This window comes from Notolabrus celidotus, chromosome 21 (assembly GCF_009762535.1).
Source record: "Notolabrus celidotus isolate fNotCel1 chromosome 21, fNotCel1.pri, whole genome shotgun sequence".
In the NCBI taxonomy this organism is placed as follows: Eukaryota; Metazoa; Chordata; class Actinopteri; order Labriformes; family Labridae; genus Notolabrus; species Notolabrus celidotus.
The window spans coordinates 15,251,534-15,265,662 of NC_048292.1; the positions used below are offsets into that span (position 1 = coordinate 15,251,534).

The following is a 14,129-nucleotide window of genomic DNA, read 5'->3' on the forward strand; positions in this document are numbered from 1 at the left end:
TCATGTGCAACCCAATGGCTATTGCCACAGTGCAATAATGCTCTATTACCCGGATGTAAACAAGCACAGATGACTGACAGTATCTCGTAGTGCGGCGTGGTTTGGAAGTATTTTGATCTATAATAGCTGGAGATAAAGTTGTATGAAGCTGTTTAGGTTAAAGTGGTATTTAACCTAAACAGGCCTGTTGACGTTAAACTGCCAGGAGGACTGAAGGCTGGTGGTGCTAGCTCTGCTATCTTAAGCCGCACAACACAAACCAGTTTGGCATCCTTTACCCATAGACTCTGTTGCCATGTTTAGCTGGGTTAAAAAAAATTGAGTTTTAATCGTTTTCTCGCCCTCAGACAACTTTTATCTCCTTTGATTCGGCTCAGAAATTAGTCCCTTTAAAACGTCCCTGGCCAAAATGTCCACCTAAACCATGATAACAAACATTTCCACTCTTTAGTGTAACTTTTGAACCTTGCTCTTCCTTTCCCTGACATTTTTCTCATTACTTGATTTACGCATTTCAAAGGATCACTGAAATCTGATCACACTTTCCTTGATTCCTTGAGACACATCAAAAAGTTAAATGAACTTGATTTCTCTGAGGGGTATGGCATAGTGTTGTATGCAAGTTTAGTAAGTCTGTATTTATGTTCCTGTTTCTCCCTCTTACATTTTGACTTTTAAATCTCCTCTTCTAACTTCAGGGGGAGAAGACTGTGGGGGCGACGTTAGCTTGCGCAGCATGCTAATGCTACATGCTGTCATAGCGACGCATACGAGATTAGAAGTTTTGACGGTCTGACATCAGCGTGAGACAATAACTTAGGAAAGCGTGGGCAGGTTGTGTTTCCTTACTTTGGGGACAGACATTGCGTTGGACAGTTCTGACAGCTCTTCACTACTTTTTTGAGAAGATGCAACGCTGTGTTTGCAGTATTAGTGTCACAGATACTAGTGAATATATGATATGTATATTTATACCACTTGCATTACTGGTGCTCTCCCAAGCCCACGTACAGTGAATCAGAGCCGCTTTCATCCGTGTTCCTTTGTGCCGTCTTGAAATAGGTATTAAAGGTCTTTATGGTCTCTGGTGTAGAATAACACAGATACAGTATGGCTTCTTTATTTTGCTCAAGCACCTCAGCCCTGTTGGAGCTTGTAGCCTGTGTGGCAGTGGAACAAAAGCCTGACTGCAGATTACAAAAGCTTCACAAAAGCAAACAGTGGTACATTTCCCTCCAGGCTGAGGCTCACCTCAGATCACACGGCAGCAGCGGAGAGAAACAGTTACAGCTCAACATCTATAAGAGAAACGTCGCACAAACTCGACCCCCCACAATCTGTGGCCAACAGAAAGGCCTATTGATTTTAAAATAATATAAATAGTCAGTCTTTATAGCTCTTTGGGCATTACCCTGATATCCGTCTAATTTCAGGGATGAGTGCAACCGAGTCAGTTTGGGCCTTTAATCACTAACCTGTACAGAAGGCTTCAAGGCAATCATCAGTGGTCATTTTCAGCCGTTAACTCCCAAGGACACCACGTGGTGATTTGCACCACATGTGCCTCAACACACAAGGATTAATAAGTGCACACTGAGTCCTCTGTTTGATCTCATCTCCTATCTGAAATGTTGGGTTGGATAATATTCACTTGCAAGTTGCTCCCAGGTGGACGACCTGCAGAGAGGCGGGAGTTTTTAGGAGCATCGTTCAATAGCGGTGGTGCTCTGCTGCTTCGGTTTTGGATTTACTTCTTCTTGCCATTTCTCTCCACAAATACTCCCGACAGACTGAATCTGAATGATAGCCAGAAAGAGTGGAATGTTCTTAAAGCTGAATCTGTCTGAATACAAGAATGATTTTATTTCCTCTTGAGATTAGATTTAAATAACATTTGTCTCTTTAATATTTTTCCTGAAGCAAAATTGACTTAAGATGTGAGATTGTGCTGTAAAACACAATAAATAAGTGCCTTGATTTGTTCTTTTTAAAGACTGAAACACATATTTCTTGAATTAAGCAAAAGAAAATGGATTAATGTTGTGGGAGAAGTTCTTATGTTTGATGCAGAAAACCTTTTAAGTTTCACAACTGTCTTGTTATCACATTTCCAAAAGATGTTTTTGCATCAAGAAACGATTTGGTTTAAAAGCACAATCCGACAAAGGTTTTGAAAAGATGAGTTCAAGGCTTCAGGTGAAATTATATGAATTGTTCAGCAGATAGAAGAGTTCAACGGTTTCAATCCTGCACCTCATGTACTGATGCTGCATCCCAAAAAGCAGGCGGCCTAGGTTTGATTCCTACTTGCGGCCCTTTACTGTTACCATTCCCAAGCGGCAGCCTCTGGTCTTGAGAATTAAAGCCAATGCAGAAGTGCCAAAAACTGCAGTTCCGTGAGTGTCCACTTGAGGATGCCTCCAAAAGCCAAGGAAGCCAAACACACACCCAGGGCGTAGAATTAACACCCGCCAAGCGTCAATGGCGGGTAAAAAAAATTGTTTGCTGTGTAAAACAAAAATGTGAAGTTTTGTTTTCGTACTTTCGCCCATTTCTGCCAACTGTCGGGCTATTTTGACCCTCGCTGTACGGTGCACTGTACTTGTGTTGTGATTTGGTAAGTCTGGAATGGCCTGACATCAGCTATTGGAGTTCTATTCATTCCCCTTTGCTTGAAGAAGCACGGCGGGAAGAGTGTTTCGTGGAAGATGTGGCGACACATTCCCGCGTGAAGTCACCACAAACAAAAAGGATAAACAAAGAGGCAGGAGACGATCAAGAAGAGGAACAGACAGCTAAACGGCGTGGCGTCACTATACGACATTTCAAAGAAAACTGGAAAATTGACCAACCTCGGTCCTGGCTGACTTACGAAAATGAACACACAAGAGTAAAACCAAAGTACAAACACATGGGAGTGGATTTTTTTTATTTGGCCGGTGAAAAATATTGTCACTAGCCAATGGCAGATGAGGTAAAAAGGTCATTTTGACGCCCTGTAAACACCCATTCAAAAAAGACCATCTTTACAGCAGAAATCAACACGTTTACAGCCTAGTACAAAACATGGGTTTTAGCCTGAATAGCCAATTTCTCAAACCGCATACACTGTACAGAGGGAAACTTTTTTTTTACCACATTTTAATAGCTCCTCAATTAATTCAAATGAGGCTTGTACCAGACAAAACGAAACCTTAAAATCAGATCACTTTCTATGTTGTGTCCAATCAGGGATTAATCAATTCAATTCAATTTGCTTTATTGGCATGAACAAAGACATGTTGTTGCCAAAGCATATACCATTTATACATTACATATATATTCATTCCATATTATATAAATTACATATTTTATGCACATTAAAATAATGGTGTCACCCATACAGCATATATCAATGTCCTCACTTGATGCGGTATGCGCATAAATAATAAATAAATAAATTAAAATCTCTCTCTTCTTAACACACTTTCAATAATCATCCCACAAGCAAGACACGCTTTCACATTTTTATCTGTTGAATGACCTTAAAAAAGACTCACACCTGCTCATTACTGGGTGTAAAAGTTACACTCAGGTGCAACAGAAACAAGGCTTCACTCTAACTGGTGCACAGAGCTTAACTTTAGATCAGTCCTAACTTTCAGTGCTAAGTTGGACTCAAGGTTACATTCAGACGAAACCAAGCTAGTGCTAGTTTGAATTTTGCAACCTTGAGCACTGCTGATACCAAATCTTTGGCTCAATACTAGACTTGAGAAATAATTTGATGAAATAATAAAAAACGTTAGACTCTTTTGCATTTTGTCCTCAAGCTAAAATTAATTTGGAGGTGAAAGTTTGTAGAAAAACACGATGAATAAGTAAAGTAATCGTTAATTAAAGCGTCGGAGTCAGATTTTTGTCAAATTAACGGAAAGAAAATCTCAATGTGGTGGGAAACTTAATTTTAGTTCCATATAGAAGAGTTTATTGAAGCTTTATTCATTGTCTTCTTTAGGGCACTTCAGGAAACGAGAGATTTAACTGATGGCAGCAAAATGTCCAAAAATTCAGAGTAAAATCAATCCTAAAGTCATAAGCGCGACTGCTGGGAATATTTTGCAGTGTTTAAGCATCAATTGCTCTTTCTGCAAATTTGCACAGCTTCAGCAGCTTACAGTCCAAACTGAAAAGACATCACCGGTCACTCCTCGAGGCTGTGAGCAGCTTAAACATATTCACACTGTTATCTCTTCCACATTTCCCTTCGGGTCCCTGAATCACTTTTCTTCATTTATTTCACAGCAGCAGGTGGGTGTCTCAAATAAGATTTTAATGCCAAATGATGATAAAAGCAGCTTAATTCTGATGACTCAACCATGTAAGATAATCATCACTGAAGACTATTTTTCTTCTAAAATGTGAAGAAATTGGAAGCAGGAGACTTTGTGATGATGAGGATATTGGTTTCTTTGGATGTAACTGTCAGCAGAGGGCTCCCATGATCTATCCACAGTGACCTCTCATCTGTGCTCTGTTGCAGGGACTGTATTGAATGACTCCCATCATCAGCGTCCTTTCATGCATGCATTGAACAGGGCTTTTCTCAGCTGTGTTTTTCCACCTCAAACAATAGCGGAGACTACCTCACCTCGCTGTCAAACACTGTGTGTCACTTTGTTTCCTGATGCTCGATGTCACATTGATTCCCTTGCTCCCATTTGGACCAAAGAAGGAAATTATATCCCCCCCCCTTTTTTTTTTTTTTACTATGTCCTGGAGTAAAGGTGTTCAAAAGCTGTCATGTGGAGTGGGTGACCTCATCAGCTACACACTGGCCTCTACTGGGAGGTAGAAGTTATTGCCTGAAGAAAAGGAAGCAGGGAAAGGGTAGATAAGATGTTTTTTGGGGGGAGAAGGATGGAATTATTTCAAAGATTATTTTGTAGATAGAGGATGTCAGCCATATTAGAGCTCCTTGTTTGTGTTGATAGGTAGTTTTGGAGTATGCACCACACAGAAATGAGAAAAACTGAGCTTCTTCGCTACTCCTTGTGAACCTGTCACGTCTCCACATCTCCCCAAAACACTTTTTCTGACAGGCTTTGAATTACCTGCACTCATCCCTGCCTAAATTGTTCAAATATGTTAGAAGTTGATCAAACAGAAAGGCTTTTCGGAGCGCGCGGCCCGACAGAGCTTCCCCTGTGGGCTGTTGGGGGATCAGACATGAAAAACAGGGAGAGAACAAAGGCTTGTCGGGACTGTTAAAGACGCCCGGACCACAACGGCCTATCAAAATTCATTTGGTGAAACAGGCATGAAATACCCGCTGACTGCGAGGGGCCTCTCAAACATGTCAAAACTCCACTTCTGTCTCTGAGAAAACGTGGTGTCAGAACACAGAGATACTTTTATATGAGACATGGAGCCTTTGCTTGACTCGCTTTTTGTCTCCTTCAAAGGTAAAGAGATAAATACAATGTCTGCAAGTCATGTTTTATCAATGAACACTCCACACACATTTAGTCACAAATGTCTACCTTGCTGGTCCGTGTCTCTTAGGTGTAAACAAAAAGTTTGTATAGTACCTCTGACAAGGACATACAACATGCTAAAGCTGCATTTCACTATCAGTAAAAAGACTACATGTAAGGTATTTTTTTTATGAGCAATAAAACCAGGCTGAATGATCTCATTACTCCACAGTTACCAGCTAGCTTACATTTTTAGCTTCTTTAAGCTAACTGTCTTGTTTAATTGCCCACAACTTCAATGTTTGTCTTCATTCTTGTTTAAATCAGCTCTATTTCCATCTGGCAGTCATTAACAAGTAAAGAAAACCTGAAGAAAACACCACACACAACCTCCCAAGTACTGAGGAGCTGACTGATAAAAGTTAGCAACTAGCTTACACACAGGAGCAGCTAATCAGCCAGAAATGTGTCAAGGGGGCTGGTCTAGAGTAGGCACATGGCGTACAACTCACTTGTCGGCAACAAAATTACAAGTCAGTTAGACACATAATGAATACTTTTACTTTTATAGGCACAAAATGTGTGCATGAGCCGCGAGCCCTAGTTAAGTGCTACTGCCAAAGTGCTCTACGGAAAGTAGCGCAGCAATGGTTTATCAGTATTTTGATCTAGAAAATAGGAATAAAGTTGTATGAAGGCTGTGTCTGGTTAAACTGGCATATAACCACTTGACCAGAACTATGTTTTATGAGCAAAGGCATGTAGATGCTAACCTACAACAGGGCTCTCAAGTTTTGACCTCAGTTCAGAGTGAGATTTCTAACCTGAGGTCAGTCTGCATTGCGCCTTTGCATCCTTTTCTCTGGAACGTAACGTTGTTTCATTGTTTTACCCAGATAAAGTGCTATTTTTTGATTGGCTGTTGGGTAGCTATATTTCTTTCTTTCTTTCTGATTAGCTGGTGCGTGGCAAGCTCATTCTGAACTCTACAGGAAGCCCACTTGATTCCTATCTGTTCCGCAGATTAAGAAAAAACGGCGCAACTTGGTTGGCGTTGTCCTAGTAATTACTCTGCGTGAGAAATACAAAGTGTGGCATGTGAGCATGTGAACAGGTTGAAATGCGTGAGACTTGAGAGCCCTGCTACAACGAGGACTGAGGGCTTGTGGTGCTAACTTTACTAATGTTAGCCACTCAATGCCAATCAATTCAACTTTATCCACAGACTCTGTAACCACATTTTTTTGCTGTGTTGGATAAAATATGCAGAATTTTACTGTTATTTGAGTGCTTTCATACCTTTAGGCAAGATAGCTTGTCGAAATTTAGTTTAAGTTAAACGACTTGGAAATTAGACGCTTCTTAACATCTCTAGTCTAGACCAAAACAGAGCCTAAGATGGGATTTATATTCCTCAACTGTGCAAACAAAAAACAAAAATGAATATAATATGCACAGAACCATAAATGCTACCAGTTAGCAACTAGCTGGTTAATTTAAGAGTATTTAGCTGCTAAAAAGACAGATTTTTCTTTGTTGTCAGAGACTGATACACAAATGTTATAGAAAGTGAATGTTGGTTCTGTAATTGTCAGGTGACCAAAACCGTAACTTTGAATGGATGCTAATGTTACCCTGTGGCTGAAGATGTCTACATTAATAAGTGTTAGCTATCTGGTGAGCCGTTCCGACTCTATGGTGTTTTTTTAAAGCTTATTTAATGTAATGTTACATCTTCACATGTATTACTTTGAGCCTAAATCTGCTGTGCCTCTGTTTTTATTACAATTTATGAGCTATCAATCACAGGAGAGGCTTCATTTCCATTTATGTGTTTTTCTTTTCGAGTGTCCTTTCTTCTGTAAGAGCACTTGATAATTGTACAGATTGAGTGAGATTCTAATGAATATAAAATGGACTACAGCTCATTATGAGAGCAGTGTGTTAATGATGTACACATTCTGTATGTGGCTGCAGTTTGTTTATGAATAAGTAACCTGTTTATGTTGCTTCTCTATGCAAAATATGAGCCAGGTTTCTTGTTGAAACCCTTCAACGCCAAAGAAGACTGCTATTTTTAACTTGTTTACTCCAGTTCGCAATGATAGTGTCACTCAGTTCCTGCTCTGCCAGACTCTGTGCGACCCTCAATGAATCAAACATAGCTTGCGACACACTATATTCCGGGGCTCAGTGACAGTCTTATTTCCAGCCATCGAGGAAGCAGGGAGAAAGTTATTTACTGAGAATGGTGGACAGAGGAAGATTGGACATCCCTGATCTGTCAAGGACATGACTTTTGGCCGGAGCAAATCCTTCACTTTTATTGCATTGTCTTTGGGGCCATTTGGCACAAGGAGGAGATGGAATTGGGAGGCTAACATGGCGCATTGCTTTCATCTAGCACTGTCTTACACTGCTAAGTTTCATGGACGGAGATTAAGCCCAGTCTATAACCTGTAGAGTCTGGAAGCACTGGAGCTATTCTTTACAGCGTGGCCTTGCTTCTCCAGAGCGAAATGCTGATCAGAATTAATGAGACTGAGCAGTTTGTGGCGACGCACCGCCTGGATGTCTGTCACAACTTTCAGAAAATACTTAAGCAATCAGCTTAAAACATCTATGCTACCAGCTGGCTGAGACTTAATTGAACACCTGTTTTCCCCAAAATGTCCTCAAAAATCTTGCCTTGACACCTAACTAAATAAAGACGTGGATAACTTTTTGTATGCGGCGCCCATGATCGAACAGTGAGTGTGTGTCTTTAGGAGAGAGCTGGAGTTTAAGTGGAGAGCAGCCACCATGGAGGGCATGAGCCGCATCGCAGAGATTCACCGCCTGAGGTCCTCTGACGTCAGCTGCAGAGCCTGATGGGAATTCAATACACAGCATCCACACTGCCTAATTTATTCCACAATACAATCGGCTGGGGCTTGTTTTTCTGCAGTTCCATTGATGGCTCAGGCTGATGAACCATCACTAAAGTTCACCACAGATTCTTAAACTAAAGTAGTGTCTGTGAAGTTGGATTCTGTGGCTGTTTGGTAACAATGAGAGCTGTATCTAGATTGATCCAGTGGTGCACAGGTTTAAGAGGAAACTGTAGGATCTGATCCATCACAGATATCTCCATTTGATTTCTGAACCAGATCTAAAAGCAACTGTATTGTGACATAAACGAGGCCAATGTGATTACATAACTTCATAGATCTACAGTCCTGACTCAGCAGGCCCTTGTGTGATGAGATCTATGGTGTGACACATATTCACACGAAAACCAAAGCATGCAGTGACACTCTCGGCTCGTCACGCTCTGCCCCTCGTGTCTGATAACTAGCAGCGACTGACACATGCTCTGCAAGTGATCAGAGAGAAAGCGTCTTCTGTACGTCTCTCCCTTTTATGCATTCATAATACAGTGAGTGTGTGTGTTTATCTGTGTGTGTGAAGTGCTGAGTTCATAAAAGTAGTTGTTAACACACTAAAATTAGTTGGAGAGGGAGACACTTTTAATATAAACTCCCTTAAAAATAGAGTCAATAGCAGTGTATGTTGAAGCCCTAGGTTGGAAATATGCTTGCTAACCTTGCGTTTGTGTAAGCGTCCGGTTGAATCATGAGGGTAATTGTAAATATACTTTACTATGCACAACACGTCTTACCAGAGGGTATCACTAGAGGGCACACCAGAGAGCTCAGGTCATAGGCAACTACCTAATTCTGGGGATGTAAACAAGAGACACAGCAGAGGTCATGAAGGTTACTGTTGTGTTAATTCTGGGTTTCGGTGGCATGGTGAGTGACAAATACTTTAGCCAGCTCACACGATTCATGACCAGTGGACAAAACACACTACCTCAAGTTTTGACCAGGAATGCGTAATCTTATCGGCAGATATATATTGAGGACATATACAGTATACGGCCTAAAAGAAGGAACGTTAATTATGAGACATGATTGACAGCTTACACAGAGAGGAAACAGAGAGGGACCATGAACAATATTGTACATAAATGTTACCATTTGATGCATTGTACCAGAGTTAGCTTAAAACTAATTTACGGGAAGGGCTATTGCACTATGTCAGTTACTACTATCACTGCCACAGAGACCTGTTCGTCTTCCTTGTTTTGCACAATACAGTACCATCTGTGGCAATGTAGAACATTACCGCTAGGGATGTACATTTTAAGTATTTTTCGTGATCGATTTTTGGAAATGTTAACGATCAATTATCGATTAATTGATAAAAAAAACAGTATTATTCTTACGTCAAAAACAATGCCAAATACGTTGTTTTCCCCCTAAATTATATTTTCTACAGCAACAAAAATTCATCTAACTGACGGGATTGAATACGGGTACATGTTTGACACGCAGAATATCAACGATCAGGCTCATTAAAATATTCTACGCGGACATAATCTTATAAAGTGGAGGCTGAGACTACTAACAGAAAATTACTTCAGACTCACAGTGTCCAGTTTTCTGTCTACTCGTTCTTATTGATGAAAAATAAACATGTGTATTAGGTCAGGTGTCAGCCGGGAGCGCAACAGGGTCATAATCAGTCCCGCTGGAGAAAAGCTCAGACGGCTCTGATGTTGCTGCTCTGCAAACATAGCGTACCTGAATTTCCCACTAGTCTGTTGCCTTCGTATCCAAAGGTTGAAATGTCCTGTTTAAAGTTGTCAACCTTTGTGACCGTGTCGTTGTTGGCAGCAGTTTTGTATTGATCCTCTTTAAAAAGCGCGCATACAGTCTATGATGGAGACCTGATGCGCAGCCGCAGCCGCCAGCTGAGCGTCTCCGCTGTGCGCAACACCTTTAACAGCTGATTCACATCGAAACATGCTTTAAACTTAAAACACCTCCCTGACAGATGAGTGTAATATGAGACCACATGATGTTTGTTCCACGTGACAGAAAATTGATAACAAAAATGCGTGTTTCGAGTAATTTCTTAACAATCAATTAATCAATAATCGATTAATTGTGGTCATCCCTAATTACCGCCCAACCCCAGTGTTTTCTGTCCTATTATTTTTTGTATCTATGTGTGTTGTTTTTTGTATTGTCATATGTGTTGAAAACTCAATAAAAATATTTGAAATAAAACTAATTTACGTCTGCAGGCCTTTAGCAGGTCACAATTAAAACGGTATAATCAAATGTTGTTTTTCTTGTTGTCCATTTCTAAAACCAATAGACTGTCACGCTAAGAGTAATAGTTAAATTCAAGTACAGGAGAGACTTGGTATTCTTTAAAATAAAAATAAAAAAGTGTGTATAAGTCATATCGGTACCAGTATTTGCAAACATTTGTTTGACATGATTGGCTAATCAAATGTCGATGATTAAATCCAACATACTTAACATGTACACCCTGAAAGATAAGAACAGTGTTGTCAAACCAGAGTGGTTTAGTTAACAACCTAACACTGATGTCATGACACACACTCCATGATTCATCCACCACACTGCAAAACACCAGCCTTCAAAAACAAGAAAGAAATGTGCAAAAATTGGGGGTATACTTAAACTAAGCAAAATTATCTGCCAACAGAACAAGAAAATTTGGCTTGTTAAAACTTTCCAAAACAAGTAAAAATATCTAACCTCAATGAACCCAGAAATACCTTAAAATGAGTGTATTTTCACTGATAACAAGTGCATTTTCTTGATAGAAATACAAAAATATGAGACTTCTTTCCTCAATATGTTGAAAAATATTCTTAAATTAAGCAAAGGCTAGTGCCATTATCTTCTTTTATTTATTTAGTTCACCTGGCAAGCCATCATTGTATCAAGGATATATCCAAGAAGTACGAAGCATTTGCTACAGCTAGCATAAGCACCAAAAATAAAACAAAAAAACAACAAGTACCGTAATGCTGATTTAAGAGCTGTAGAAAGTTCACCAGAAACAACCCGAGGCTTAGGCAATGAATACCAGAATCACTGAATTTCCTTTCCTGAGGTAGAGGACCAAGGATTTCACGAGCTAGAGTATTTGGAACAGTATCCCGAGTCGCTGCTACGTTGCGGATGAAGAGTCAAAACTGTTCTTTGCATTTTGTGTTACCCCACAGCATGCAACCCTCGTAGTTTCGTGCACAAATCTGAGCGTGAGCTGCTAAACAATCCGATATTCGCCTAAGCCCCATACAAAGGTGTCACTCCATCTATTCTCTCTGTAAAAGCAGCCGCTGTATGATAATCAGGAATGAATTCAGATTTTCACTCCTCACAATATATGTTCCATTCCCCCCAACCAGAGTCATTTAGTCTTGTTTCTCACTCACACAATGCGGTGTTTGCTCATGTCCACCATCCTATTCACCATCACCCAGCCTCTGCAGCAAGCTATTTCCATCCATCAGCCCAACACAGCAGACTTTCTGTGCTCCCACTGCTGTCATTGTCTAAATTCATCAGCACAAAACACTATTTGTGCGGCTTTATTTGCCAAACCATAACTGCTGCGATACTATATGTGGCACAAATAAATAAGGGAGCCCATTTTGCTGCATGGACAGATCCAATCATTCCCGTTCAAAATGAAAACACAACTCAGAGCTGCTGTGCGAACGCCAGTCATTCTGCTATGACTCCGGCTGCGCTCAGAGAGGGTGTACAAAGGAGAAGGGCAGGGGAGGGGAGGGGGTGGGGGTCTTGCCCACAGTCACAGCTCAGGGCGTTGAACATGACCTTTCAACTTGCCACTGGAAATTAGAACAGTCAGAGGAGACATCCAGGCCTGTTGTACGAACACACTGGAGTGTGGCCAGGTTAATGTGGCGCACACAGGCCACTGCAGTCAAGGTAGTTTCAACCTGTGTGTAAAGAGCATCCAAATCCCCCAAAGTGACTCACAGTGTATTCTATAACCTGAGTGCAGAGCCGGTGGTCTGTACAGAGTGTACGCAGGCAAAACAGCCTCAGCGAGAGAGAAATAGTGCTTGTGGAGAAAATAGAAACATGGTATTACTCGAAGGTTTGGAGCTTGTAATGTTTTAGACACATTTTCCCTCAAATTTAAAGAAGGACCGAACAACTGAGTGGAGCTGTTGCATGCTGTTTGTCAGCATGCTTTTGTGATTTCAAAAAAGCACTTCCAGGAAAATATGTCTCATCTTATTTTCAGCTTTCTAGTTAGCGGCCCTAAAAAGAGAATGCGCTGCTGATTTGAAAAGGTAAAAAGTGGTTGGGAGTAAAATTATGTACTAGACTTATTAAAGTCTATTGAAGCAGCACACAGACTGGGTTGAAACTAGTACAAAAGTCAGAAACTGGGTTCAATTCACTGCAGCACTGGTTGGCACCAAAATACGTTAAATATTCCAGAAATGTAGCAAGTAAACAGGTGCACAATATTTATCTTTTTGCATCAAGCATCATTTCAAACTTGGGCTGACACAATACACAAGTAGTGACGATAACTGTCTTTTTTAGAAAATGGAATATTGATATTGTGCCTAAAACAAGCTAGCTAGCCCTAGCAGCTGTTATTATTGATTATGATAGTTATCATTATATAATTTTCCGCAATATAAATACAACAAATGTTTGATAAAAATTCATCATGTTGCAGGGTAAGAGGTAGATGGGCTGAAAGATATTTGGAGCGGAATGTAAACACAGCTGAAACGAGCAACATGACTAAAAAATCTGTCTTTAAATTTAAATGAAATAATGGTTTGATATTATTGTGATAATTATCGGTATCGACTGATTTTAAAAATTATATTGTGACAAAAAATCTTTCAATATTGCCCAGCACTGCAGCAGAAGAAGACGACTAAATAACTAGCTAGCTAGATAACGTCAATTCAGAGCATCCCTATGAGGTACTGTCTGGTTTTTCTAGGGAATCAGTATAGCTCCGTCATGAGCATAGACTGTATAAATAATGGACGTAGTATCCGTGATGTCACCCATCTGTTCCTGAGCGCAGTTTTGAAGCCAATCGGCGGCGGCAGCCATATTGGAAATGCAGAACTCAACCAGGCAGAGTGTGACGTAAAGAGGCAGGGTTTGAGCCTCCTAGCCAACAGCTATGTGTTCCCGTCCGGGAGTCAAGTCAGTCATGTCCTTATTTGGGCAAAAACTCGTAATCTTAATATCTTCTGAACCGATGCGTTAGAAAAAAATTTGACCCCCCGTATAATGTGTGCCGATAGAGAAATTAGCTACATAGAGCCAAGCAGTTTTTTGAACCAGGCTGTAAACCTGTTTATTAATGCTGCAAAGGTCACCTTTTTTGAATTGGTGTGTATGTGGTTTCTGGTGTTTCTGCAGCCAGCCTCAAGCGGATTCTCGATGAATTGCAGTTTATAACACTTCTGCATGGGCTTCATAGTTTGAGACAGGAGGCTGCCGCTTGGTCATGAGCAGGAGATGAGGCCAAAGTACAGATTTGGCTCATCAAATAAAAGCAGCACTCTTTCTTTATCATGTTCTCTGAATTGTGTGATGAATATGTTTAAAGGTCACTCAGGTAAATAACAGAACTTTTCAATGTAGCAGTGACAAAGGGTTCAAATAAGACTTCAAAGATTACTTTGTAAAGATGTTTTGTTTCTGACAGTCTTATATTCTTCTACATTTTTGAGTGCACAAAAGAAATAGATCAGCTGGTGTCCTGGAAATTTTCGCTCTGTAATTTAATCTT

At 40.4% G+C, this 14,129-nt stretch overlaps 1 protein-coding gene across 5 annotated transcripts in view; it reads right to left on the minus strand.

Annotated features, from left to right (window-relative positions):
- ptn (pleiotrophin) overlaps nt 1-14,129 on the minus strand; it is a 109,053-nt gene that overhangs the window by 44,176 nt on the left and 50,748 nt on the right. The window contains exon 1 of one of the 5 annotated variants that reach the window (XM_034673783.1): nt 11,761-11,855. The exons of 3 other annotated variants lie outside the window; for them this stretch is intronic. In XM_034673783.1, coding sequence (XP_034529674.1) covers nt 11,761-11,831 — 71 coding nt within the window. In that variant the 5' untranslated portion in view covers nt 11,832-11,855. Of the gene's footprint in view, nt 1-1,475; nt 1,497-11,760; nt 11,856-14,129 lie in introns of those variants that run through there. One more of the 5 variants, XM_034673786.1, reaches the window with a different exon arrangement.